The sequence below is a fragment of the Salmo salar genome, unplaced genomic scaffold, assembly GCF_965601325.2.
Source record: "Salmo salar unplaced genomic scaffold, fSalSal1 ptg000587l, whole genome shotgun sequence".
NCBI classification, from domain to species: Eukaryota; Metazoa; Chordata; class Actinopteri; order Salmoniformes; family Salmonidae; genus Salmo; species Salmo salar.
In genome coordinates, this window is record NW_027675427.1 from 1,623,711 (window position 1) to 1,649,196 (window position 25,486).

General features: G+C 38.4%; 3 protein-coding genes and 1 long non-coding RNA gene across 4 annotated transcripts in view; 2 read left to right on the top strand and 2 right to left on the bottom strand.

Annotated features, from left to right (window-relative positions):
- Nucleotides 1–25,486, top strand: part of LOC123733384 (uncharacterized) — a 325,585-nt gene that overhangs the window by 206,861 nt on the left and 93,238 nt on the right. The window lies entirely within an intron of this gene.
- On the bottom strand, nt 1,656–3,308 carry LOC145876381 (uncharacterized). Its single transcript, XM_082972161.1, has 2 exons — nt 3,291–3,308; nt 1,656–2,653 (listed from the first exon to the last, which is right to left on the bottom strand). Exons 1-2 carry the CDS (start codon nt 3,306–3,308, stop codon nt 1,661–1,663), a joined length of 1,011 nt encoding a protein of 336 aa, XP_082828287.1. The 3' UTR covers nt 1,656–1,660.
- Nucleotides 7,333–12,683, top strand: LOC145876414 (uncharacterized). Its single transcript, XM_082972189.1, has 2 exons — nt 7,333–7,832; nt 11,054–12,683. The coding sequence occupies exons 1-2, from the start codon at nt 7,517–7,519 to the stop codon at nt 12,106–12,108; spliced, it is 1,371 nt and encodes a 456-aa protein (XP_082828315.1). The 5' UTR covers nt 7,333–7,516; the 3' UTR covers nt 12,109–12,683.
- LOC145876382 (uncharacterized) lies at nt 21,971–25,134 on the bottom strand. The gene is made up of 2 exons (XM_082972162.1): nt 25,131–25,134; nt 21,971–25,036 (listed from the first exon to the last, which is right to left on the bottom strand). Exons 1-2 carry the CDS (start codon nt 25,132–25,134, stop codon nt 23,907–23,909), a joined length of 1,134 nt encoding a protein of 377 aa, XP_082828288.1. The 3' UTR covers nt 21,971–23,906.

The following is a 25,486-nucleotide window of genomic DNA, read 5'->3' on the forward strand; positions in this document are numbered from 1 at the left end:
ACATTTCTAAATAATAATATACAATCAAAATATTTTTTTATCCTTTTTCTTACTATAGAATCCTAAAACTCACTAGCTTCTAGAACTCTCGTGTTCCAAAAACTCACTAGCTTCTAGAACTCTCATCAACGTGGCCCAAACAAAACTCATCTCTAATACGGAAAAACATGCAGTCATAATAAATTGTGATCCATGGCAACGCACTGGCAAAACACAAAACTTTTTAACTGCCCACCCGTGAAACAATCAGCAAATTGTCCTTAAAACGAACATGTCTGATTTCAAGAGGAAACTCCTGCAATATCCGTAGTAACTTCCCACCTCACAGCTTCTCTCTCTTTTCAGGGTTCACTAGATAGGCATGTTGTTGGATCGGGGCCCAGTCCCCAATGTCATGTTCTAGTACATTTGGGTTGGCACATCTGGGAATGAACCCTGATATTCTAAAAGCAGGGCAACAATGTCAATGTAATTGTACCCAAAAATTATCAGTTGGTTGCATAAATAATTATGATTACTAAATCTTACATGAATATTAAACATGAAATATAAAACCCAAATGTACACCCCTTTGTTAATATGTATTAGCAATAATTAACTTAATGGTGAGGCATAAAATGTATCTTTTGTCAGGCTTAATGTTTGAAATATGAGGTGATTTGAGTCATGCTTCTTCAGTAGTGGAATAAAGACAATTAGTACTTGAATGTTGTAAATAAATACTGGAGTGATGTAGGATTGTTCATATAATTGATTATTGTACTGTGACTATGTGTTTAGGCTGTAAGTATGTTGAAATTAAATTGTTTTCTTTTCAACTTTCACTTTCAACTAAAACCAAACTTATATTGTATGTCGGGCATAGTCTTATTTTCTACGACATTTTGCTAGGTGAGATATCCCCAATGTCACAGCTTAAACGTGTCCAAATCAGTAGTCCAAATGCAGAAACAGTTTGTGATAAATTGAAAACCTAAACATAAAATGTAATACATACACAAACATCTGTCACAATAATCATATTACTTGTATTATTTAAAACAAGCACCTTATAAAACTGTACAAGCACCAAAAACGCTGTTGTTTTGACAAGTAGCAATAAATCACTGATATCAATTAGGGGGGAAATCAGGTTGTACATGATGTTGAAACTAACACAACTAAAAAAACACATGGAAATGGGAGATATATTTTACCTCACTGGTTAGAGGACAACCTGCAGAAGACAGTCAGCTACATTTTGGAGTGATGCATTTAAATGTAGGGGTCACTAAATAAAGGAACACAACACTTATTTGTCATCACTCATTAATATCATGTTGAAATCAATTGTACGACAGGAGGGAGATGAGGTTGCACGTCCTGTTAAAACGAACAGCTCAAAAATCACACGGAATCTGGGAATAATGTGTACATCCCTGGTTAGAGGACAATTTGTATAAAACAGCTCGCTACATTTTGAAGTGTTGCATTTGGATTCCAGTGGGTCACCAACGTGGTAAGTGTAACACAGCTATTTTTGTGTTAGTACTTTTTGTTAAATCACATCAATAGTAACTCTTCCATTTCAGAGCCTGGATTTTTTTTACATTGTGACATCATTAAAATACTCCTTCTACAATGTTAAAACATTCTACATTGTGACATTAATTCATTGATATCATGAAACAACTCCTTCATGAATTTTCTGATGTTTAATCAGAGATCTTTTATCAGAGTATCTCTTCCCACATTGATTACAGCTATGAGATTTCTCTCCTGTGTGTGTTCTCTGATGTGATACCAGGCTGTTTGACTGAGTAAAACTCTTCCCACATTCACCACAGCTATAAGATTTCTGTCCTGTGTGTGTTCTCTGATGTGATACCAGGTTGGTTGACTGAGTAAAAGTCTTCCCACATTGATTACAGCTATAAGGTTTCTCTCCTGTGTGTATTCTCTGGTGTTTAGTCAGATAGAAAGATGTAGTAAAACTCTTCCCACATTGATCACAGCTATAAGGTTTCTCTCCTGTGTGTGTTCTCTGGTGCACTGTCAGCACTCCAGATCGACAAAAACTCTTCCCACATTGATCACAGCTATAAGATTTCTCTCCTGTGTGTTTTCTCTGGTGTAGTGTCAGAGTTCTAGTTGCAGCAAAACTCTTCCCACATTGATCACAGCTATAAGATTTCTCTCCTGTGTGTATTCTCTGGTGAGCTGTCAGCTCTCCAGATCGAGCAAAACTCTTCCCACATTGATCACAGCTATAAGATTTCTCTCCTGTGTGTGTTCTCTGGTGTTGAGTCAGATGGCAAGATTGACCAAAACTCTTCCCACATTGACCACAGATATAAGGTTTCTCTCCTGTGTGTGTTCTCTGATGTAGAGTCAGACTGGTAGATGCAGCAAACCTCTTCTCACATTGACCACAGCTATAAGGTTTCTCTCCTGTGTGTATTCTCTGGTGTTTCGTCAGACCACTAGAGTCAGTAAAACTCTTCCCACATTCACCACAGCAATAAGATTTCTCTCCTGTGTGTGTTCTCTGATGAATTTTAATGCCTGATGAGGTGAATCTCTTCCCACAGTCAGAGCAGCAGTGAGTTCTCTTCCCTGTGGATGTCTGCAGGTGTTTATTGAGGTGTTCTGATCTGGAGAGACTCTTCTCTGCCTCTTCAGCATCAAGAGGTTGTTGAGGCTCCCCAGAGGATCCACGATAGTCCCATATCTCTCCTGTGTGAACAACAAAGTCAGACAGATGGTTAAAGGCCCACAACAGCGGTAATCCACTGTAAAAGGTGATGCCAACAGCGGAGCCATGATGTTGGACAACAATTGACGTCTGTAATGAATGTTACAATTATTTGAAATTTGCCTTAAAATGAGCAAGAATAGTCATATTTTGTCTTGTTTTCACATTAGTAGTAACATCGATGATTGTAGGCTAGAAATAAGTTATTCATGTTGTTGAAACTCTAAGCAGTGTGCCAGAGGAATTTTGGTTTACTGACACCTGGACATATTGAACGGGTGTTGAGCGCTAGTAAATTCATTATTCTGCACTCTGGTACTCAGACGAGAGTGCTCTGAAATCAGAGTAGATAGTCAATCAGAGTGAATTTATGAAAGCAACTGAATGTCCATTGAGAAAGCACAACGACTATACCATTTAGCTAAGCTAAGAATGACGGGAATAATCAAGTCAATAAACGTTGGGTAGTTAGTTAGATAGAATATAGTTCATATACTGGCAAGTTTGATGTATAAGTAGCCAACTAACGTTAGGTAGCTAGTTAACATACCGGTACATACTGCTGTAATAACATGCTAGCAAATAGTCAGCCAAAATGACGTGTAAAGTAACTTATTTGAAAAGTAATTATTTTATTACATTGCTCAACATTTTCTTAACATTTGTCATAATTAGTTAAAGCAATGAATTTGATTCGGCTCTTGTTGGACTTCGGCTGCATATTTTCTGCAATTTTCTTCAAATCTGAAAACGATGTGAAGCCACGCCCATTTCCTGAAGAATTGCATTATGGGCCCTAACGTACTGCGTGTTTACGTCATATTATGGCGAATTTAGTACGACATCCGGGAGGTTTTGGCATACTAACTATATCATACTATGACCAATAAGCACACTATATACTCAATTAACATCACAAATAGTACGGTTAGTATGAGTATTCTAACACAGCTAATGACTTATCAACAGCTCTAACAATTTGACCCCCACAGGAAAATCTACACTGGCAGTTATAGAAAGACCCATTTACTATATAACCATTGATTCTTGAAGAATATAACTTAGAAATGCCTCAAATGTTTCAACTGTATTACCCCATCAGAAACCAAAACATAAGCTTGAAAAACGCCACTGTTTGTAAACAAGCACTGTATAGCCTTGAAATCTGGTTAAAACTATAATTTTGACCTTATGGCCAGCCAGTCCTTGTATTCAGAGTGTAGTGAATTCAGGGGGTAGTCCTGAGCTGAACTCAAACCTGGGTCCAGCGACTGTCAAGTCAACAGCTTATAACTGTTACGCCAAGATGTCTGAACTTCTTGACGAGGTCGCTAGGTATTGGGTTACGGTTGCTACAATAGCTTTCTCTATGAATTTCAGAGTGGTTACAATTCTCCAGCCCCCATGCCTCAGCTGTTTACCAAACCAAGTCTCTGGGCAGCCATTTTGTTTCTGTTTAAAAACTAGGTTGTCCCTTTAAACAAGCCACACAATCAACCAATTAATCTGCAGTTCAAACAATAACAAAGCTGTAATTCCACCACTGATTTGGTAATAAGATGATGATGGGGCTGGAGAAATGTAACTACTCTCAAATTCATAGACGGACCTATGGATACAAGGACTGACCATCCATGATATCAACATAGTTTTAACCATGTTTTGAGTGTGAGTGTTTACAGTGTTTGTTTATCATTTAAATTGTTTCTAAACATTGGAGTATAAAAAGCTTATTTGGGGTTCTGATGGGGTACAACAGTTGAACTAAGCTCATGAGGCATGTGTTATATTCTTCAAGACTCAATGGCCATAAATAAATAATTTAAAAGTCAAAATATTGATGTAGCTATTGAATATTTCCCCTCTAACACCACACATCAGTTCAACAACAACATCATCTTTATCAGGAGGAGAGTAGCTTAGTGAACTCATGGTCGGAGATGTTAGCTAGCTAGGCTAATGCTAACTTAACCAGCCCGCTAGCTGACTAATAACAACAACACCGCAAATATGAAATTAAATCTGATAACTAACTAGACGACAGAAGTGGGTTTAAAACACAGTGGCTAATATACACGAAAGCGTCTAAAGAGCTTTATTGGTTCGGCTATTTTGTCTAGCAAGCTACCGAGGTGGCTGAATAACTGTTGCTGCTGTTGAAAGAAGCGTTCCGTCCACTACATTATACGTCACACCAACAGCATTACCTTAAATTCCCACACCGCCATCTGCTGACTGGAGTGGGTAACGCAGTTGAGTAAAATGTTTATTTTAATTTTCAGACAAAAAGTTAAAGGGTAGGAAGCATTCGTTTTTACTCGCTAGTGTAACAACACAGTGTGGTTAAAGACGTAGTAAGCTAGTTGTAGTCACGATATGGTTCCCTATAAGTACAAACAGTTATGTTTTTGCGTTGTTACATATTTCTTGACTTATTTCCGGATATCTTCTAAACTACCCACAATGCACTATGTGCTACAGAGTTTGTATGCTAGCTCGGTATTTAGCTCCAGCTTGTAAACGTCAGCCACACCTCATGCTTTCATATACTGTGTGGTTGTGATATCTAGTGGGAACGCATTAGCACGGTAGACTCTGCTGCCTTGTTGTCAGTAGGGATGTTACTTTTGATACCGGAGCTACGACGCCTGCGTCCAAATCGATAAGCAGTAAACTTCAAAGCAGTGTACCGATGCCTGTATCACTTTATCAGCAGCACGTCATCAATGGCGTCTGAAGCTTCATTTCATCAAACAACCACCTGATTGGTTTGGTATTGGGCTTGAAGATCCCACCCAATGTGTTCTCTAATCTCATAAAACATTTCAGTGTCTTTATTCTCCCAAGGGGAAGGTGCTGGAGTATTGAAAACATGGGTGGCAATAATTCAGACCCCTACCTTTTGAGAATTACATGTTAAACTAAATATCTTTCTCTGAGCTATTGTATTAGTATAAAATCATTTCCCTGTATTTTTGACACAATATAGCTCAGTATTTGAATTTTTTTTATAGAGTCGTTTTTGCTCATCTTTATCAAGAGTGTCAACAATTTTGTCCCCCACTGTACCTCCATACTGCTGCTACATGGTGTAACAATACATCATGTAGATGTATATAATGAACAGACTAGGTCTATACTGCTCCTACATGTTGTAACAATACATCATGTAGATGTATATAATGAACAGACTAGGTCTATACTGCTCCTACATGGTGTAACAATACATCATGTAGATGTATATAATGAACAGACTAGGTCTATACTGCTCCTACATGGTGTAACAATACATCATGTAGATGTATATAATGAACAGACTAGGTCTATACTGCTCCTACATGGTGTAACAATACATCATGTAGATGTATATAATGAACAGACTAGGTCTATACTGCTCCTACATGGTGTAACAATACATCATGTAGAAGTATATAATGAACAGACTAGGTCTATACTGCTCCTACATGGACTAACAATACATCATGTAGATGTATATAATGAACAGACTAGGTCTATACTGCTCCTACATGGTGTAACAATACATCATGTAGATGTATATAATGAACAGACTAGGTCTATACTGCTCCTACACGGTGTAACAATACATCATGTAGATGTATATAATGAACAGACTAGGTCTATACTGCTCCTACATGGTGTAACAATACATCATGTAGATGTATATAATGAACAGACTAGGTCTATACTGCTCCTACATGGTGTAACAATACATCATGTAGATGTATATAATGAACAGACTAGGTCTATACTGCTCCTACATGGTGTAACAATACATCAGGTGGGGCTTTAAGGCGATGCTAGTGTGACGTATAATGTAGTGGACGGAACGCTTCTTTCAACAGCAGCAACAGGGAATTTGTAGATCAGTCAATCGGCAGTCGCTTGCAATGTCGAACAAGCCATTCCTCCATACAGAATCTCTCCAGGTCCTTGATTTATTTAGTCTGTCTTATGGACTGCCCTGATCAATTCAAACCACAGGTTTTCAATGGAGTTCAAGTCCGAAGACTGAGATGGCCATTGAAAATGTTGATTTTGTGCCCAAATAACCATTTCTTCATGGATGTTGATGTGTCTTGCTGGAAGATCCACTTATGGCCAAGTTTCAGCCTCCTAGCAGAGAGGTAACCAGGTTTTGGGCTAAAATATCCTGGTAGTGGGTAAAGTTTATTTATTTATTTTATACAGTAATTTTTGCTCATCTTTATCAAGGATATCAATAACTAGGTGCTTATTTTGATATCTAGTTATTTGACCGAATCAGAAATACAGATGTGGAGTAGATGTAGAGTTTGTTTTAAATTCTCAGAAAAAATCTGAACTAATCAAACAACACTTGTTGCTCTTTATACGTGTTGATATAATATTCATATTTAATGGAGAGGAAAAAAACGTTTCCCTAAACTGCTTTATAATATTATAATTCAATGAAGAAGAAAAATAGTTTTCCCTCCACAACTGCGTTTCCTCCCTCCAGACAGCAGATGGCGATATGTGTCTTTCAGGCGATGTTTCTAGTGTGACGTATAATCTAGTGGACGGAACGCTTCTTCAACAACTGCAGCCACCTCGGTAGCTCGCTAGCCGACAAAGTCGGAACATTCAAGTTCTTTAGACAATTTCGTGGTTTATTTGTCACTATGATTTAAACATACTTATGTGGAAACAACTAGCTACCCCATTTAATGTAATATTTACGTTGTAAGTCAACTAGCTGGCTGGTTAAGTTAGCATTAGCCTAGCTAGCTAACATCCCCGACCATGAGTTCACTAAGCTACTCTCCTCCTGCTAAAGAAGAGGGCTGTTGGACGGTGAAAGAAGCTCTCGTGAAAGAGGAGGCTGTTACAATACAAAAACAAGTAGAGGGTGAGGCTGTTACCGTGAAAAAAGAAGATAAAGACGTTACAGTGAAAGAAGAGGAAGACGCCTTCAGAGTGAAAGAGGAGGAGGATGTTACAGTAAAAGAAGAGGAGGATGCAGTTTATGGAGTGAAAGATGAAGAGGGGGAGATTACTGTCACATTAGAGGAGGACGAAGAAGAGAAGACTGGAGAACTGATTAACACCAGTAAATACAGTGAGTACTATCTAATAAAACAGGGACATTGATCTGATTAACACCAGTAAATACAGTGAGTACTATCTAATAAAACAGGGACATTGATCTGATTAACACCAGTAAATACAGTGAGTACTATCTAATAAAACAGGGACATTGATCTGATTAACACCAGTAAATACAGTGAGTACTATCTAATAAAACAGGGACATTGACCTGATTAACACCAGTAAATACAGTGAGTACTATCTAATAAAACCGGGACATTGATCTGATTAACACCAGTAAATACAGTGAGTACTATCTAATAAAACAGGGACATTGATCTGATTAACACCAGTAAATACAGTGAGTACTATCTAATAAAACAGGGACATTGATCTGATTAACACCAGTAAATACAGTGAGTACTATCTAATAAAACAGGGACATTGATCTGATTAACACCAGTAAATACAGTGAGTACTATCTAATAAAACAGGGACATTGATCTGATTAACACCAGTAAATACAGTGAGTACTATCTAATAAAACAGGGGCATTGATCTGATTAACACCAGTAAATACAGTGAGTACTATCTAATATAACAGGGACATTGATCTGATTAACACCAGTAAATACAGTGAGTACTATCTAATAAAACAGGGACATTGATCTGATTAACACCAGTAAATACAGTGAGTACTATCTAATAAAACAGGGACATTGATCTGATTAACACCAGTAAATACAGTGAGTACTATCTAATAAAACAGGGACATTGATCTGATTAACACCAGTAAATACAGTGAGTACTATCTTATAAAACAGGGACACAAACTCTGCAGTTGTTGAACTAATGTGTGATTTTTAAAAGAGCATTCTACACTTGAATATGTTTTTGTACTGTATGAATTGTCCATGACGCCCTCCAGTGATTTTGTAAAAAACTTTTCCCGTTGAAAAGTGATATAATAATAAATGAAAACAACTTAACTTTATTGACAACACCCAAATGGATACTGTCATTAACGCGGTTCTTCAACAATTACACATAATACTTAATACTGTAGCTGTTTAGTTACAGTCACATGTTCAACTATCATCAGCTGATCCAGGAAATCATTTTCTGAATGACAGTCACATGACAAACATCACGACATGCAACAACAACCAAAGTGCTTCTTCATTCATTACTCTGGTAAAGACAGTTATGCCGTGCTCCACGTTGGATCCAACATCCCTAACAAATTGATGTTTATAATGTGTTATTGTCTGGTTGATTTACAGTAGGGTCTCGTTAGTCTGTTTGGATACAGAGATACTTCGCTCATAATGTGTAGAGAACTATTCCTTGATGGATAGGCTACTGTACAACACACAGAGCTATTTTCCTTTATTCAGGACATTTAGAATGACAACACATTAAAGAGTAGCCTAGTGGGATTATTCACAAAATTATCTGGTGATCAGGTTATGAAATGTCACGACAGACATTTTAGTTTCCATGTTTCACTTGAAATATTTAATATATAGTCTTAGGTCTATGTTGTTGTTAGGTGAAGTTATGGGTCCTACAGTAGGTCTATGTTGTTGTTAGGTGATGTTATGGGTCCTACAGTAGGTCTATGTTGTTGTTAGGTGAAGTTATGGGTCCAACAGTAGGTCTATGTTGTTGTTAGGTGAAGTTATGGGTCCTACAGTAGGTCTATGTTGTTATTAGGTGATGTTATGGGTCCTACAGCAGGTCTATGTTGTTGTTAGGTGAAGCTATGGGCCAATTTGTTAAACACTTGGTGTACAAACCCTTATTGTCAGCTTGATGGCAAAGCTAGCCAAAGAGCATTTTACTAGTTGAAGTGTTTTTTTTAAGTATAAAGCAGTTGATTTGCGACAATAACACAAACATATTAAGCAGGTGATTCAAGCGAGTCTTACAGTTATAATCCAAAAGTAGTGTGAAATGCACTCATAATCAACCTGTAAATGGAGGCTATATTTGCTGTCAGCCTATGAGAACTCCCCTGAGTTTCCCCCCACGGTGGTGAATTAGTGAATAGACACAGAGCTTAATGTGAGTTTCCTTGAGTAGCACTCCTGATCTTGCGCTCTAATATTCAGAATGCTTTGTGAAAAACTAAAATCTTTGTTCACTATTTTTGCTCCATGCAGATATTCTACATCCATAACTAGTGGTTTCCTCATTACCAGATATACTACATCCATAACTAGTGGTTTCCTCAATTTCCAGATATACTACATCCATAACTAGTGGTTTCCTCATTACCAGATATACTACATCCATAACTAGTGGTTTCCTCAATTTCCAGATATACTACATCCATAACTAGTGGTTTCCTCGTTACCAGATATACTACATCCATAACTAGTGGTTTCCTCATTACCAGATATACTACATCCATAACTAGTGGTTTCCTCATTACCAGATATACTACATCCATAACTAGTGGTTTCCTCATTACCAGATATACTACATCCATAACTAGTGGTTTCCTCATTAGCAGGGAGGAGTTTCTGTAATCAAATTGTGTGTGCTTTGCCCTCGTGCTGAAAGGACCTATATTGGAGACCAAAAGTCATCTGGCACACTGCTTAGAGTTACAACAACTTTAATAACTTATTTGTAGTTACTACTAATGTGAAAACAAGACTAAATATGACTTGTTGCTAACTTGACTGTCTTAATTGTCAAATAATTTAACAGATATGAATTGTTGTACAACTTCACGGGTATGCTCTGGGCATCACCTCAAATAAACAGTCTCAGACCTGCAGACCTGCTGTTTTCAACTCTCTAGAGACAGCAGGAGCGGTAGATATACTCTCAATGATCAGCTATGAAAAGCCAACTGACATTTACTCCTGGGGTCCTGACCTGTTGCACCCTCGACAACTACTGTGATTATTGTTATTTGACCATGCTGGTCATTTATGAACAATTTAACATCTTGGCCATATTCTGTTATAATCTCCACCCGGCACAGCCAGAAGAGGACTGGCCACCCCTCATAGCCTGGTTCCTCTCTAGGTTTCTTCCTAGGTTTTGGCCTTTCTAGGGAGTTTTTCCTAGCCACCGTGCTTCTACACCTGCATTGCTCGCTGTTTGGGGTTTTAGGCTGGGTTTCTATACAGCACTTTGTGACATCAGCTGATGTAAGAAGGGCTATATAAATACATTTGATTTGATTTCTGCTGTTGTGGGCCTTTAACCGTCTGTCTGACTTTGTCATTCACACAGGAGAGAGACGTGACTATCGGGGATCCTCCTGGGAGCCTCAACAACATCATGATGCTGAAGAGGCAGAGAAAAGTCTCTCCAGATCAGAACTCCTAAAGAAACACCAGCAGAGACCCACAGGGAAGAAATCTAACTGCTGCTCTGGCTGTGGGAAAAGATTCAACACTTCATCAGACCTTAAAATACATCAGAGAATACACACAGGAGAGAAACCTTACAGCTGTGATCAATGTGGGAAGAGATTTACCAGATCTAGCTATCTCACTATACATCAGAGAATACACACAGGAGAGAAACCATATAGCTGTGATCAATGTGGAAAGAGTTTCGGTGCATCTGGCTGTCTGACAAAACACCAGAGAACACACACAGGAGAGAAACCTTATAGCTGTAGTCAATGTGGAAAGAGTTTCTGTATATCTGGCTCTCTGACTGAACACCAGAGAACACACACAGGAGAGAAATCTTATAGCTGTGATCAATGTGGGAAGAGTTTTTCTCGGCAATACAGCCTGATAGTACACCAGCGGACACACACAGGAGAGAAATCTTATAGCTGTGATCAATGTGGGAAGAGTTTTACTACATCTAGCTATCTAACTATACACCAGAGAACACACACAGGAGAGAAACCTTATATCTGTGACCAATGTGGGAAGAGTTTTTCTACATCTAGCAATCTAACTATACACCAGAGAACACACACAGGAGAGAAATCTTATAGCTGTGACCAATGTGGAAAGAGTTTCGGTACATCTGGCTGTCTGACAAAACACAAGAGAACACACACAGGAGAGATACCTTATAGCTGTGGTCAATGTGGGATGAGTTTTACTCAGTCAAACAGCCTGGTATCACATCAGAGAACACACACAGGAGAGAAATCTTATAGCTGTGGTGAATGTGGGAAGAGTTTTACTCAGTCAAACAGCCTGGTATCACATCAGAGAACACACACAGGAGAGAAATCTCATAGCTGTAATCAATGTGGGAAGAGATACTCTAATAAAAAATCTCTGACTAAACATCAGAAAATACATGGAGTTGTTTCATGATATCAATGAAATAATGTAAAATGTTTTTAATATTGTGGAAGTATTTTAGTAACGTCACAATATAGAATGTTTTAACATTGTAGTAGCAGTATTTTAAGGAATGAATGTAGAACCCTAAATGTTCAGTTGATATTAGCCTCAGTGGAAAGTAAAATCCAGGCTCTGAATTGAAAGAGTTACTATTTATGAGATGTAACAAAAAGTGACTAACAAAAATAGAGTTGTGTTACACTTACCACGTTGGTCACCCACTTGAATCAAAATGCAACACTTCAAAATGTTTAGGTTTTCAATATATCCCAAACAGTTTCTGCATATTGGTTATTGATTTGGACACGTTAAAACTGTGTTTTGACATTGCGCTATTCTCATTTAGCAAAATGTCATTCAAAAGACGTTGAAAATAAGACTATATATATGTTCGCTTGTAGTTCAAAGTGAAAGTTGAAAAGATGTATTTTCGGGTCGTTCTTTCAATGACTTGAAAACAACTTAATTTCAAGGTACTTGCAGCCTATACATAAGGACGCAGTGTAATAAATTGGTCTATAATAAAAAAAAATGTAACAATCTTACATCACTCCAGTATTTATTTACAACATCCAAGTGTTATATGTCTTTATTCCACTTCTGAAGAAGCAGGTCTCAAATCACCTCATATTTCAAACATTCAGCCTGACAAAAGATACGTGTTTTATTATTCCATGCCTCACCCTTAAGTTAATTATTGCCAATACATATTAACAAAGGGGTGTACATTTGCTTTTCATATTTCATATTTACAATTCATGTAACATTTAGACATCATAATTATTGATGCAACCATCATTATCCTGCTTTTAGAATATCAGGGTTCATTCTCAGATATGCCAACCCAAATGTACTGGAGCATGACATTGGGGACTGGGCCCCGATCCAACAACATGCCTATCGAGATATTGCAGGAGTTTGCTCTTGAAATCAGACATGACTAATACAATTTGATTTTTGTTTGGGCTTGTTCCAAGGGGACGAGAGTTCTAGAAGGTAGTGAGTTTTAGGAAGACGAGAGTTCTAGAAGCTAGTGAGTTTTAGGAAGACGAGAGTTCTAGAAGCTAGTGAGTTTTAGGAAGACGAGAGTTCTAGAAGCTAGTGAGTTTTAGGAAGACGAGAGTTCTAGAAGCTAGTGAGTTTTAGGAAGACGAGAGTTCTAGAAGCTAGTGAGTTTTAGGAAGATGAGAGTTCTAGAAGCTAGTGAGTTTTAGGAAGATGAGAGTTCTAGAAGCTAGTGAGTTTTAGGAAGACGAGAGTTCTAGAAGCTAGTGAGTTTTAGGAAGATGAGTGTTCTAGAAGCTAGTGGGATTTAGGATTCTATAGAAAGAAAAAGGAGAAAAATTATATGATTGTATATTATTATTTAGAAATACGTTTTTTTTCTTGTTTTTAATTGTTGACAGCAAGTTGTTTTCTGTTGGTGGTGAGCAAACTTGTCCAACAAAAATGTAGGATATATTTGTTGTCATAAGGGGGAAGGTGCTACAGGCTTTGGTTTTTCCATTTATGTTTTGTGGTTGGACTTTAGCTTGTTAGCCCGTCTAGCTCGTTAGCCCGTCTAGCTCATTAGCACGTCTAGCTCGTTAGCACGTCTAGCTCGTTAGCACGTAGGACGCACTGATTGGTGTCACCTCGTTAGTCAGTATGTGTTACACCTGTGCTGGCTTGTCCATCTCGTTAGTGGGAAGGTGTTTCACCTGAGCTGGTCCAGGTTCTATTTAAGAGTGTCTGGCCCAGTGCTCCAGTTGTCTTGATACATGTGGAGAGTCAACACCTTTAGTTGCTCCACCTTTTTGGTTTGCTTCCTGTCTTTAAGTTTGGTGTGGGTTTTTCTTTTGTTTGTCTCTTCTTGGGCAGATTTAGTGGGTCTCATGGTGGGTGTCTTTTAGGTCCCAGTTGTTGTTACTAGTCAACTTTCAGTGGACACTGAGCGCAAAACACTGACAGGAGATTTACAATGTCTTTTGGGTGATAAAACCTAAAGAGACTGCATTCCAGAGCATAAGTTAATGTTTCTGTTCTATATGGTACCAGGGAGAGATGACCCCAGGGCCAGACCCTGGTCTCTACACAAAGAGTACTGTTTTTACAGCAGATACTGTCTGCTGAGAATTGTAAGTATTTTTCATACAAATCTTAACCTTGTGACCCGTTCTATACATCTGTTGTTTGTGTAGGTTGAAAGGGGTGTATCTTGGCTATAAAAGACCTTTGTACTTTCATCTGGGGGTGATTCGTCGACCAGCCATCATTATTGTAGAACACTCAATTGATTAACTTTATATGTGTATGTTGTATTGACCTGCTCCCTAATTAATAAGTGAATAAAGATTTAGTTTTAGAATAACTCTGACTTGTGTGATAAGTTGGTCTCATTTGATTTTAAAGAAATTAACAACCACATTTGGCGATGGGGATGTGAATCTTGACTTGGTGACCGCTCCTGGTGACCTGGGTAAATGGTGCTCCAGGGATCCCTCTAACTTGGGATCTCAGGGAGACCACACTTCGGGAACAGAACAAATGGACCCACCTTTGATCTGAGAGGCAGCGAGCCGAGTATAGATGAGCATGAGATAGAAATGTGAAAATATTACTGCAGGTTAAAATATTGTTGAAAAACAACTCATTGATTAGGTTTGTTTGAGAATAGCATTGTATGACTGTGATATGAGAGTTGTGTGACTGAGTCTTAACCTGATGTTTGGATAGTAACAGAGATCTGTAGTTCCTCACAGAGATCTATAGTTCTTCATATAGAAATATGCTTAATCAGATGATTGACATTTTACATTTTAGTCATTTAGCAGATGTTCTTACCCAGAGCAACTTAGAGTAGTGAACGCATACATTTCATACATTTGTAATTTTTTTGTACTGGCCCCCCGTGGGAATCGAACACACAACCCTGGCGTTGCACACACCATGCTGGCGTTGCAAACACCATGCTCTACCAACTAACGTTATCTTGTGGTTCCGTTCCTTCACTGCCAACATAGAATATCACGGGGTGGTATTGAGAGGGGAATGATATTTTAGGAAGCAGCGGAAGGTCTATAGTTCCTGCGAGGCTTGATTTTGCCGTGGTCTCTGGGAGGTTAGAGAACAGTTGAGGATCCCATGGTCATTGTCTGGGAAACTAAAGTTTATTTTTGGTTCTGCTGGGAGGATGTTTGGAGAGATGCTTCGTAGCTATGGAGAGTCCCTGAAAAAGCAAATGGAATGGTTGTCGTGACTACCTGAGAATTTCTTACGTTTTATATGGATTCTGTGAATATATGAAAATATGATGAATTGTATGTGTGTATAATGATTAATAGAGATTTGATGAAGTAATACTGGGAATATAATTAGATACAATTTAAACAACCCATATGTAGATGAACGTAGGTTTTGAGTTGGAATCTTTAATGGATTATTTGATAAAGATGAGGTTTAAGCATTATTAAACTGTCTACAAAGTCTGGGCAGTTGTCTCAGAAACTGATGGGAGTGTGTCCACTTTAGGGTAAGTTGCCCTAAGGATGAAACTATAAAACGTCCGGGTACCTTAATTGAAATAAAACTGCCCTTAAGGCGTAGGGTTCTTCCCAGTATGAGAGGAGTTGCTAGATTTATTGAATAAACCTTTTTCCATAAAGTTAGAGTGAACCAAGGTGTCTGACTAGCTGTTGATGTTGAAGAAGTGTCCCGTAAAGGTTCCTGGAGTTTAGGGGTTCTTCAAATTGAACATTGAAACTGTGGGGGAACCCCTATAAGTTCCTCAAAGAACATTTTGGGGTTAATTTTTTTAACTCTCGGTCCACCCTCCCTGCATTATAAAAACATATTTTAATAACAATATTGACAATATTGATTTAAATAATTCATTGTTTATTTAGTGGCACCACAAATGTGAATTCATATTTACAAAACACATAAACAAATTGCAACATTTCTGCAGACATGTCAGACCCTAATAAATAATACATTTACTTTGTATAGTGATTTTCATGACATTTAAAATATATAAATAATAATGATGTACAATAAAAATAACATTAAAAATGAATCATAGGTCAACTAACAATATTGTAGACTTGATGCTAAATACAGATTTTTCAGCTTTAGTGTGTATATCGTATCCACTTAGTTATGTTAGGAAGTTTTCCATCTTTATGACCGGCCCTGGTAACTTCACCCCAACTTCTCTGATCCCCAGAACACAGTAACTTCACAACATAAGTGTTTTTCTGACATTTTGGGGAAATGTAAGGGAAAATAAAAAATCCAGTCGTAGCAGAGCTCCAAGTCCCATGGGGACGTCCTCGAGGGCCTGGATGTTCTCCCCATCAAAGGCCAGCGGGATTTCACTCTCATGGTGAAATGGATTTCCACCGATGTGCAGTAAAGGAGTGAAGAGCGGTGAAATCTGTGTCAACAAAAGTAAGAAAAGATTGATACACATACAATTAACAAAGAACATAACAAATGTTCAGCTGTAGTTTTATATCAGCATGCACACCTATGTTTATGAAGAAACAGATGATTGGTGTATAGACATACCTTGTCACGGACATAAAGGCCACTCGGGTCCTCATTGAAGAGGTAGGGCAAGAACAGAATCGCTGCTGTGGTCTCCAGTCCTAGTAAAGTAAAGCAATGATATTACTACACTTGCTAATTTTACTAGAAAATACATTAGAGAAAGGGAAGGAATAAGAGCAAATCCCTCTTCTGTATTGTCCTTCAGGGACTGTCAAAATAGCAGGATGATGTCCTCACCCCTGCCTCGCCTCTCTACCTCTGATAGTCCTTGAATTCTCTTTTTGTCTATATCCATTCCATGGACTTGATTCATTTCTGAGAAGATCTGAAAAGATCATTTGCACACATTTGTATGCTAATAGATGTCAGTTTGTATTGACTGCTATGTAGGTTAAATGTACACTTCAAATGCAGCTGTCCTACAACATATCTGTACCTTCTTCTTGATCCCAATTGCATTGTGTCCATGTTCTGTCCTATAAGAGTTTCAAAGGAAGAGAAAATGTGTCAAAGAATAGTCTTACAAGCATTAATATATATATATCTATATATATATACTTTGTAATTTGTAAGTCGCTCTGGATAAGAGCGTCTGCTAAATTACGTAATTGTAAATGTACTACATCAATATTTAAAGATAAATGGCATCGACATACAATTGCATGTAAAATAGAAGAACATATTGGAGAAAGCACTAGCCAATACAGTACTGCCATACAGTAACAGTACTGCCATACAGTAACAGTACTGCCATACAGGCCTAATATCACATTTCAAGATATCTTTGTACACAAATTGTTCAATATTTTATCAGGCTGACTTGAAAGATTATACGCAACATTTTGCTGCGTGGCAATACTGTGTTTGGATTCTGAAGAGCATTTATACAAAAGAGGTAGTCTAGACACTGTATTAATACCATTATGCATTTGAATCCCATCTACAGCTACCATCTAAGATATTAATTTCCCTCCACAAGGGGGCGGACATGTAACGTTTCCAAAATGGGATAGTATTGTACATGTAACGTTTCCAAAATGGGATAGTATTGTACATGTAACGTTTCCAAAATGGGATAGTATTGTACATGTAACGTTTCCACAATGGGATAGTATTGTCCATGTAACGTTTCCAAAATGGGATAGTATTGTACATGTAACGTTTCCAAAATGGGATAGTATTGTACAAGTAACGTTTCCAAAATGGGATAGTATTGTACATGTAATGTTTCCAAAATGGGATAGTATTGTACATGTAATGTTTCCAAAATGGGATAGTATTGTACATGTAACGTTTCCAAAATGGGATAGTATTGTACATGTAACGTTTCCAAAATGGGATAGTATTGTACATGTAATGTTTCCAAAATGGGATAGTATTGTACATGTAATGTTTCCAAAATGGGATAGTATTGTACATGTAACGTTTCCACAATGGGATAGTATTGTCCATGTAACGTTTCCAAAATGGGATAGTATTGTACATGTAACGTTTCCAAAATGGGATAGTATTGTACAAGTAACGTTTCCAAAATGGGATAGTATTGTACATGTAATGTTTCCAAAATGGGATAGTATTGTACATGTAACGTTTCCAAAATGGGATAGTATTGTACATGTAATGTTTCCAAAATGGGATAGTATTGTACATGTAACGTTTCCACAATGGGATAGTATTGTACATGTAACGTTCTGCCCCCTTGTGAGTTAATAGTATTGCATGCTGTAGCAGGCTATATAAAGAGGAAGACCTCCATTGACGATCCAGTTCGTTGTAACATCTGGTCTGGACAGGTCACCGTCCTTACTTAGTTAGTTAATGAACTAGCTAACGTTAGCTTCGTTATCACAAAAGTGAGAACTGCTCTAGATTGTAAACTTACGTTAATGAGTGTAAAGCCATATTGTCTTTATGGAAACGATATAGAATATATGGGAAAGAATACAGTTGAGGAAATAATCCAAACCTAGTTGTGCCTAGTTAGAACATAACGTTAGCTAGCTAGCTAACGGTACTGTACTGTAGCTCATACAACGCCGACGGTCAAACCCTGCTTTCTAATATTTACGTTCATTAACTATCGTAACGTTATGGAAGATATTCACAGAAAACCATCATTGTCTTCGTTACTCATTATTAGTATGTTATATTATTATAATACATTATTTCGAGACATATTCAGAGCCAAACATCAACCCAACTTAACCTTTTTAACTGTTGTCGCATCCAAACTTGTCACCATCGTTTTCAGTTGTAATTGCGAAGTTCCCGGAAGAAGTCCAGCAACAACGGAGGTTCCTCGATGAACCCACCTTCTAACAAGTTCTTTGAAGAACCTTTTGGGGCTGTTTTTCATTGACCAAGAACCCTACGGTTCTTAGGGGATCTGAGAACAACTCCAGTTGAACCCTTCATTTTTAGAGTTGTAGTCGGCTCTATTTACTCTCAGATTCAAACATGATGATTAGTATCAACGATCAAGTCAGCTGCTGCTGCTCCAATACAGTATGAGGTGAGACGGTGAACTGATGTTGAACTGGGCAGTCAGCTGCTGCTGCTCCAATACAGTATGAGGTGAGACGGTGAACTGATGTTGAACCGGGCAGTCAGCCGCTGCTGCTCCAATACAGTATGAGGTGAGATGGTGAACTGATGTTGAACTGGGCAGTCAGCTGCTGCTGCTCCAATACAGTATGAGGTGAGACGGTGAACTGATGTTGAACTGGGCAGTCAGCCGCTGCTGCTCCAATACAGTATGAGGTGAGACGGTGAACTGATGTTGAATCATAATGATTAAGTTAATTAAAATGAATTAGTGAAACTATAAAAAAAATAGTATTTGTCATATTAAATATATTACTCTATTGTTATCAGATAGAAACATGATGGAATATTGTACATCATATTAGCATCAACATACATTATTGTTTCATACAATTTCACATAATAAGGATATTTAATATTTTCAAGTTCAGAAGTCAGAACCCATCACCTGCTATGTAAAAGAGACAGAAGAATGCACAATGGTCAATGCTATCTGGGATCCTTGGGACATCCCTACCCTAAACCCTAACCTTAACCCCTACCTTAACCATTTTAAATGTCAACTTCAACGGGCTAGGGACGTCCCAAGGATGTATCTCTACCTGAAAATACATGATCTAAGTGATTGATAGTTGGTATTCAGCAGTCATAAAGCCTTATTTACTTTAATGAACTACTAAAATAGTGATTTTGTCAGACAGCAGCTCTACACTTTATTGACTGACTGATCCATTCATCCTTCCATCCCTCCTCAGCCTTCCTCTCCTCTGAAGACCCAGTGAGGGTGGAGCTCAGTCAGAGAGCTGTTGAGGGACTGGTTAGGAAGAACACTTCTACAGCCAGAGAGGTGAGAGGTCACACATGGTTTAGATGGTAAATATTTATGTCCCCTTAGCGGTTCATCACGTCAGCTAAAGGGAATATGTTCCATCATCTATGTTTATTTACATTAGTGCAAATTGTCCACTGATATTGGTGTAATTTCTCACCCCTTTTGGCTGTATGAAAGTTAATTTCCCCTCAGACACACATTTGTTCTTTGATATAATGAAGGTAATTTGGGTCAAATGTACTTTTCCCCACTCATTCACCCGATCTCTTTACATTGCTGATGCATATTCAGTGGCCTGACTGTGGCAAATGCCCATCCTGGTAGATCTGAACCTAATGCAGCTTGGAGTGATCGGATGACAGAAGTCACATTTAGGTGCCAGGTGTAACTGAGGCCATAGATGCTCCATATCCATTACTTTGAGTGTTTTATATAATATGACTAAATGTGTTTCTGTGTTACAGGGACAGTCAATAAATGGAACAGCAAGGCCACAGAACATGACATAAGCAGAGCTGTGGGAGACCACCTCAAACCCCTGGTAGAGCCGGGGGTGGTGTTTACCACTCCAGCAGTCTGTTGATTGGTCAGTCATTGGGTTCATTTGTTTTATTATATGTTCAAATCAAATCAAGCTTGATTCATACAGCACATTTCAGACATGGATGCAACAAAATGGCTTCACAGGAAAAAGATTAAAAAAACAGAAATATTTAGTACACAACAAACATAAGAGGATAAAAAACAGAAGACTAAACTGAAAGACTAATGAGCACCCTATGGAAATGCCATTGATTAAAATGTTAATTGGATGCAATATCCAACCCAAAATATAAGCTTGGGACACTGAAAGTTGACTAGCAACAACAACTGGGACCTAAAAGACACCCACCATGAGACCCACTAAATCTGCCCAAGAAGAGGAAAACAAAAGAAAAACTCACACCAAACTTAAAGACAGGAAGCAAACCAAAAAGGTGGAGCAACTAAAGGTGTTGACTCTCCACATGTATCAAGACAACTGGAGCACTGGGCCAGACACTCTTAAATAGAACCTGGACCAGCTCAGGTGAAACACCTTCCCACTAACGAGATGGACAAGCCAGCACAGGTGTAACGCATACTGACTAACGATGTGACACCAATCAGTGCGTCCTAAGTGCTAACGAGCTAGACGTGCTAACGACCTATACGTGCTAACGAGCTAGCTTGTTATGGATAGCGGGCAGTATTTTCACGGCCGGATAAAAAACGTACCCGATTTAAACTGGTTACTACTCTTGCCCAGAAACGAGAATATGCATATAATTAGTAGATTTGGATAGAAAACACTCTTAAGTTTCTAAAACTGTTTAAATGGTGTCTGTGAGTATAACAGAACTCATTTGGCAGGCCAAAACCTGAGAAGATTCCAAACAGGAAGCGCCCCCTCTGACTATTTCTTGGCCTTCTTGATCATCTCTATCCAAAACAGGGGATCTCTGGCATAACGTGACATTTTCTAACGCTCCCATAGGCTCTCAGAAGGCGCCAGAACTTTGAATGATGACTTTGCAGGCCATGGCTGAAAAACACTAGCGCATTTGGATAGTGGTCGCTCTGAGAACAATGAGACTGGGGGCGCGTGCACGAGCCGACACCATGTTTTTATTTTTTCGTCTTTGAACGAAAACAGGGTTTCCCAGTCGGAATATTATCGCTTTTTTACGAGAAAAAATCGCATAAAAATTGATTTTAAACAGTGTTTGACATGCTTTGAAGTACGGTAATAGAATATTTTGAATTTTTTTGTCACGAAACACGCCTGGCGCGTCACCCTTCTTTACCCTTCGGATAGTGTCTTGAACGCACAAACACAACGCCGCTATTTGGATATAACTATGGATTATTTGGAAACAAACCAACATTTGTTATTGAAGTAGAAGTCCCGGGAGTGCATTCTGACGAAGAACAGCAAAGGTAATCCAATTTTTCTTATAGTAAATCTGAGTTTGGTGGCTGTCAAAATAGCTAGCATGATGGCCGGGCTATCTACTCAGAATATTGCAAAATGTGCTTTCACCGAAAAGCTATTTTAAAGTCGGACACCACGATTGCATAAAGGAGTTCTGTATCTATAATTCTTAAAATAATTGTTATGTTTTTTGTGAACGTTTATCGTGAGTAATTTAGTAAATTCACCGGAAGTGTTCGGTGGGAATGCTAGTTCTGAACGTCACATGCTAATGTAAAAAGCTGGTTTTTGATATAAATATGAACTTGATTGAACAAAACATGCATGTATTGTATAACATAATGTCCTAGGAGTGTCATCTGATGAAGATCATCAAAGGTTAGTGCTGCATTTAGCTGTGGTTTTGGTTTTTGTGACATTATATGCTAGCTTGAAAAATGGGTGTCTGATTATTTCTGGCTGGGTACTCTGCTGACATAATCTAATGTTTTGCTTTCGTTGTAAAGCCTTTTTTGAAATCTGACAGTGTAGTTAGATAAAGGAGAGTCTTGTCTTTAAAATGCTGTAAAATAGTCATATGTTTGATTTTCGAGGACTTTGTATTTCGCGCCACGCCCATCATTGGATATTGGAGCAGGTGTTCCGCTAGCGGAACGTCTAGATGTAAGAGGCTAGACGTGCTAACGAGCTAGACGTGCTAACGAGCTAGACGTGCAAAAATCCAAACCTCAAAACATAAATGGAAAAACCAAAGACTGTAACACCTTAAGAGAATGCTCACCACCAACAGAAAACAACTTCCATTTCACATTATAATCAACTACAATGCTTCACCTTCACCAATATAAACATGGTGTCTACTGGCTGTCAACAATTAAAAACAAGAAAAAAACGTATTTTTTCCCCACTAGCTTCTAGAACTCTCGTCTTCCTAAAACTCACTAGCTTCTAGAACTCTCGTCCCCTTGGAACGAGCCCGAACAAAACTCATCTCCAATACGGAAAAACGTGCAGTCAAAAAAAGATCCATGGCAACTCACTGGCTAAACGCTAAACACAAAACTTTTTGACTGCCCACCCTTGAGACAGTTACAAACCAAATTGTCCTCATCATGGACACAACAACCAAAAACACTGTTGTTTTGACAAGTAGCAATAAATCAATGATATCGATTAGGCGGGAAATCAGGTTGTACGTGCTGTTGAAACTAACACAACTAAAAAAACACATGGAAATGGGAGATATCTTTTACCTCACTGGTTAGAGGACAACCTGCAGAAGACAGTCAGCTACATTTTGGAGTGATGCATTTAAATGTAGGGGTCGCTAAACAAAGGAACACAACACTTATTTGTCATCACTCATTGATATCATGTTGAAATCAATTGCGTGAGAGGAGGGAGATGAGGTTGCACGTCCTGTTAAAACTAACAGCTCAAAAACCACATGGAATCTGGGAGTAATGTGTACATCACTGGTTAGAGGACAACTTGTAGAAAACAGCTATCTACATTTTGAAGTGTTGCAATTTGATTCAAGTGGGTCAATAACGTGGTAAGTGTAACACAGCTCTTTTTTTGTCCGTTATTTTTGTGTTAGTCACTTTTTTGTTAAATCACATAAATAGTAACTCTTCCATTTCAGAGCCTGGATTTTCCCCCTGAGGCTAATATCCATATCATGTTGAAATCAATAGAACAGGGGACAAACGTTTAGGGTTCTACATTGTGACATCACTAAAATACTCCTACTACAATGTTAAAACATTCTACATTGTGACATCATTAAAATACTCCTACTACAATGTTTAAACATTCTACATTGTGACATCATTAAAATACTCCTACTACAATGTTTAAACATTCTACATTGTGACATTAATTCATTGATATCATGAAACAACTCCTTCATGTATGTATTTTCTGATGTTTGATCAGATAACTTTTATCAGAGTATGTCTTCCCACATTGAGTACAGCTATAAGGATTATGTCCTGTGTGTCTTCTCTGGTGCAAAGTCAGCTGGCTAGATGTAGTAAAACTCTTCCCACATTGATCACAGCTATAAGGTTTCTCTCCTGTGTGTGTTCTCTGGTGTACTATCAGGCTGTTTAGCTGATTAAAACTCTTCCCACATTGATCACAGCCATAAGATTTCTCTCCTGTGTGTGTTCTCTGGTGTATAGTTAGATAGCTAGATGTAGTAAAACTCTTCCCACATTGACTACAGCTATAAGGTTTCTCTCCTGTGTGTGTCCGTTGGTGTACTATCAGGCTGTTTAGCTGAGTAAAACTCTTCCCACATTGATTACAGCTATATGGTTTATCTCCTGTGTGTATTCTCTGATGTGATTTCAGGGTTTGTAGCCGGATAAAACTCTTCCCACATTGATCACAGCCATAAGATTTCTCTCCTGTGTGTGTTCTCTGGTGTATAGTTAGATAGCTAGATGTAGTAAAACTCTTCCCACATTGACTACAGCGATAAGGTTTATCTCCTGTGTGTGTCCGTTGGTGTACTATCAGGCTGTTTAGCTGAGTAAAACTCTTCCCACATTGATTACAGCTACATGGTTTCTCTCCTGTGTGTATTCTCTGATGTGATTTCAGGGTTTGTAGCCGAATAAATATCTTCCCACATTGATCACAGCTATAAGGTTTCTCTCCTGTGTGTCCCCGCTGGTGTACTATCAGGTTGCTTAGCTGAGTAAATCTCTTCCCACATTGATCACAGCCGTAAGGTTTCTCTCCTGTGTGTGTTCTCTGGTGTCTAGTTAGATTGCTAGATGTAGTAAAACTCTTCCCACATTGATCACAGCTATAAGGTTTCTCTCCTGTGTGAATTCTTTGATGTATTTTAAGGTCTGATGAAGAGCTGAATCTCTTCCCACAGTCAGAGCAGCAGTGAGTTCTCTTCCCTGTGGATCTCTGCTGGTGTTTCTTGAGGAGTTCTGATCTGGAGAGACTCTTCTCTGCCTCGTCAGCATCATGAGGTTGTTGAGGCTCCACAGAGGATCCACGATAGTCCCGTCTCTCTCCTGTGTGAATGACAAAGTCAGAGAGATGGTTAAAGGCCCACAACAGCAGAAATCCACTATTTATTTGAGGTAAAGGGTGATGTCCAGAGCGTACCCATGAAACTGTACAACAATTGTCATCAGTTAAATTTGAAAATTAAGACAGTCAAGATAGCAACAATAGTCTTATTTAGTCTTGTTTTCACATTAGTAGTAACATCGATGATTGTAGGCTAGAAATAAGTTATTCATGTTGTTGAAACTCTAAGCAGTGTGCCAGACGACTTTTGGTCTCCAATATAGGCCCCTTTCTGTGTTTAATAAAATTGCGGCACGAGGGCAATTTGATTGTAGAAACACCTCCCTGCTAATGAGGAAACCACTAGTTATGGATGTAGTATATCTGGTAATGAGGAAACCACTTGTTATGGATGTAGTATATCTGGTAATGAGGAAACCACTAGTTATGGA

Bases quoted from the DNA above. Each gene is read 5' to 3' on its own strand.
- LOC145876414 (XM_082972189.1), top strand. From the start codon at position 7,517: ATGAGTTCACTAAGCTACTCTCCTCCTGCTAAAGAAGAGGGCTGTTGG. The intron at 7,833-11,053 runs GTGAGTACTATC...TCATTCACACAG, and splicing joins GATTAACACCAGTAAATACA to GAGAGAGACGTGACTATCGG.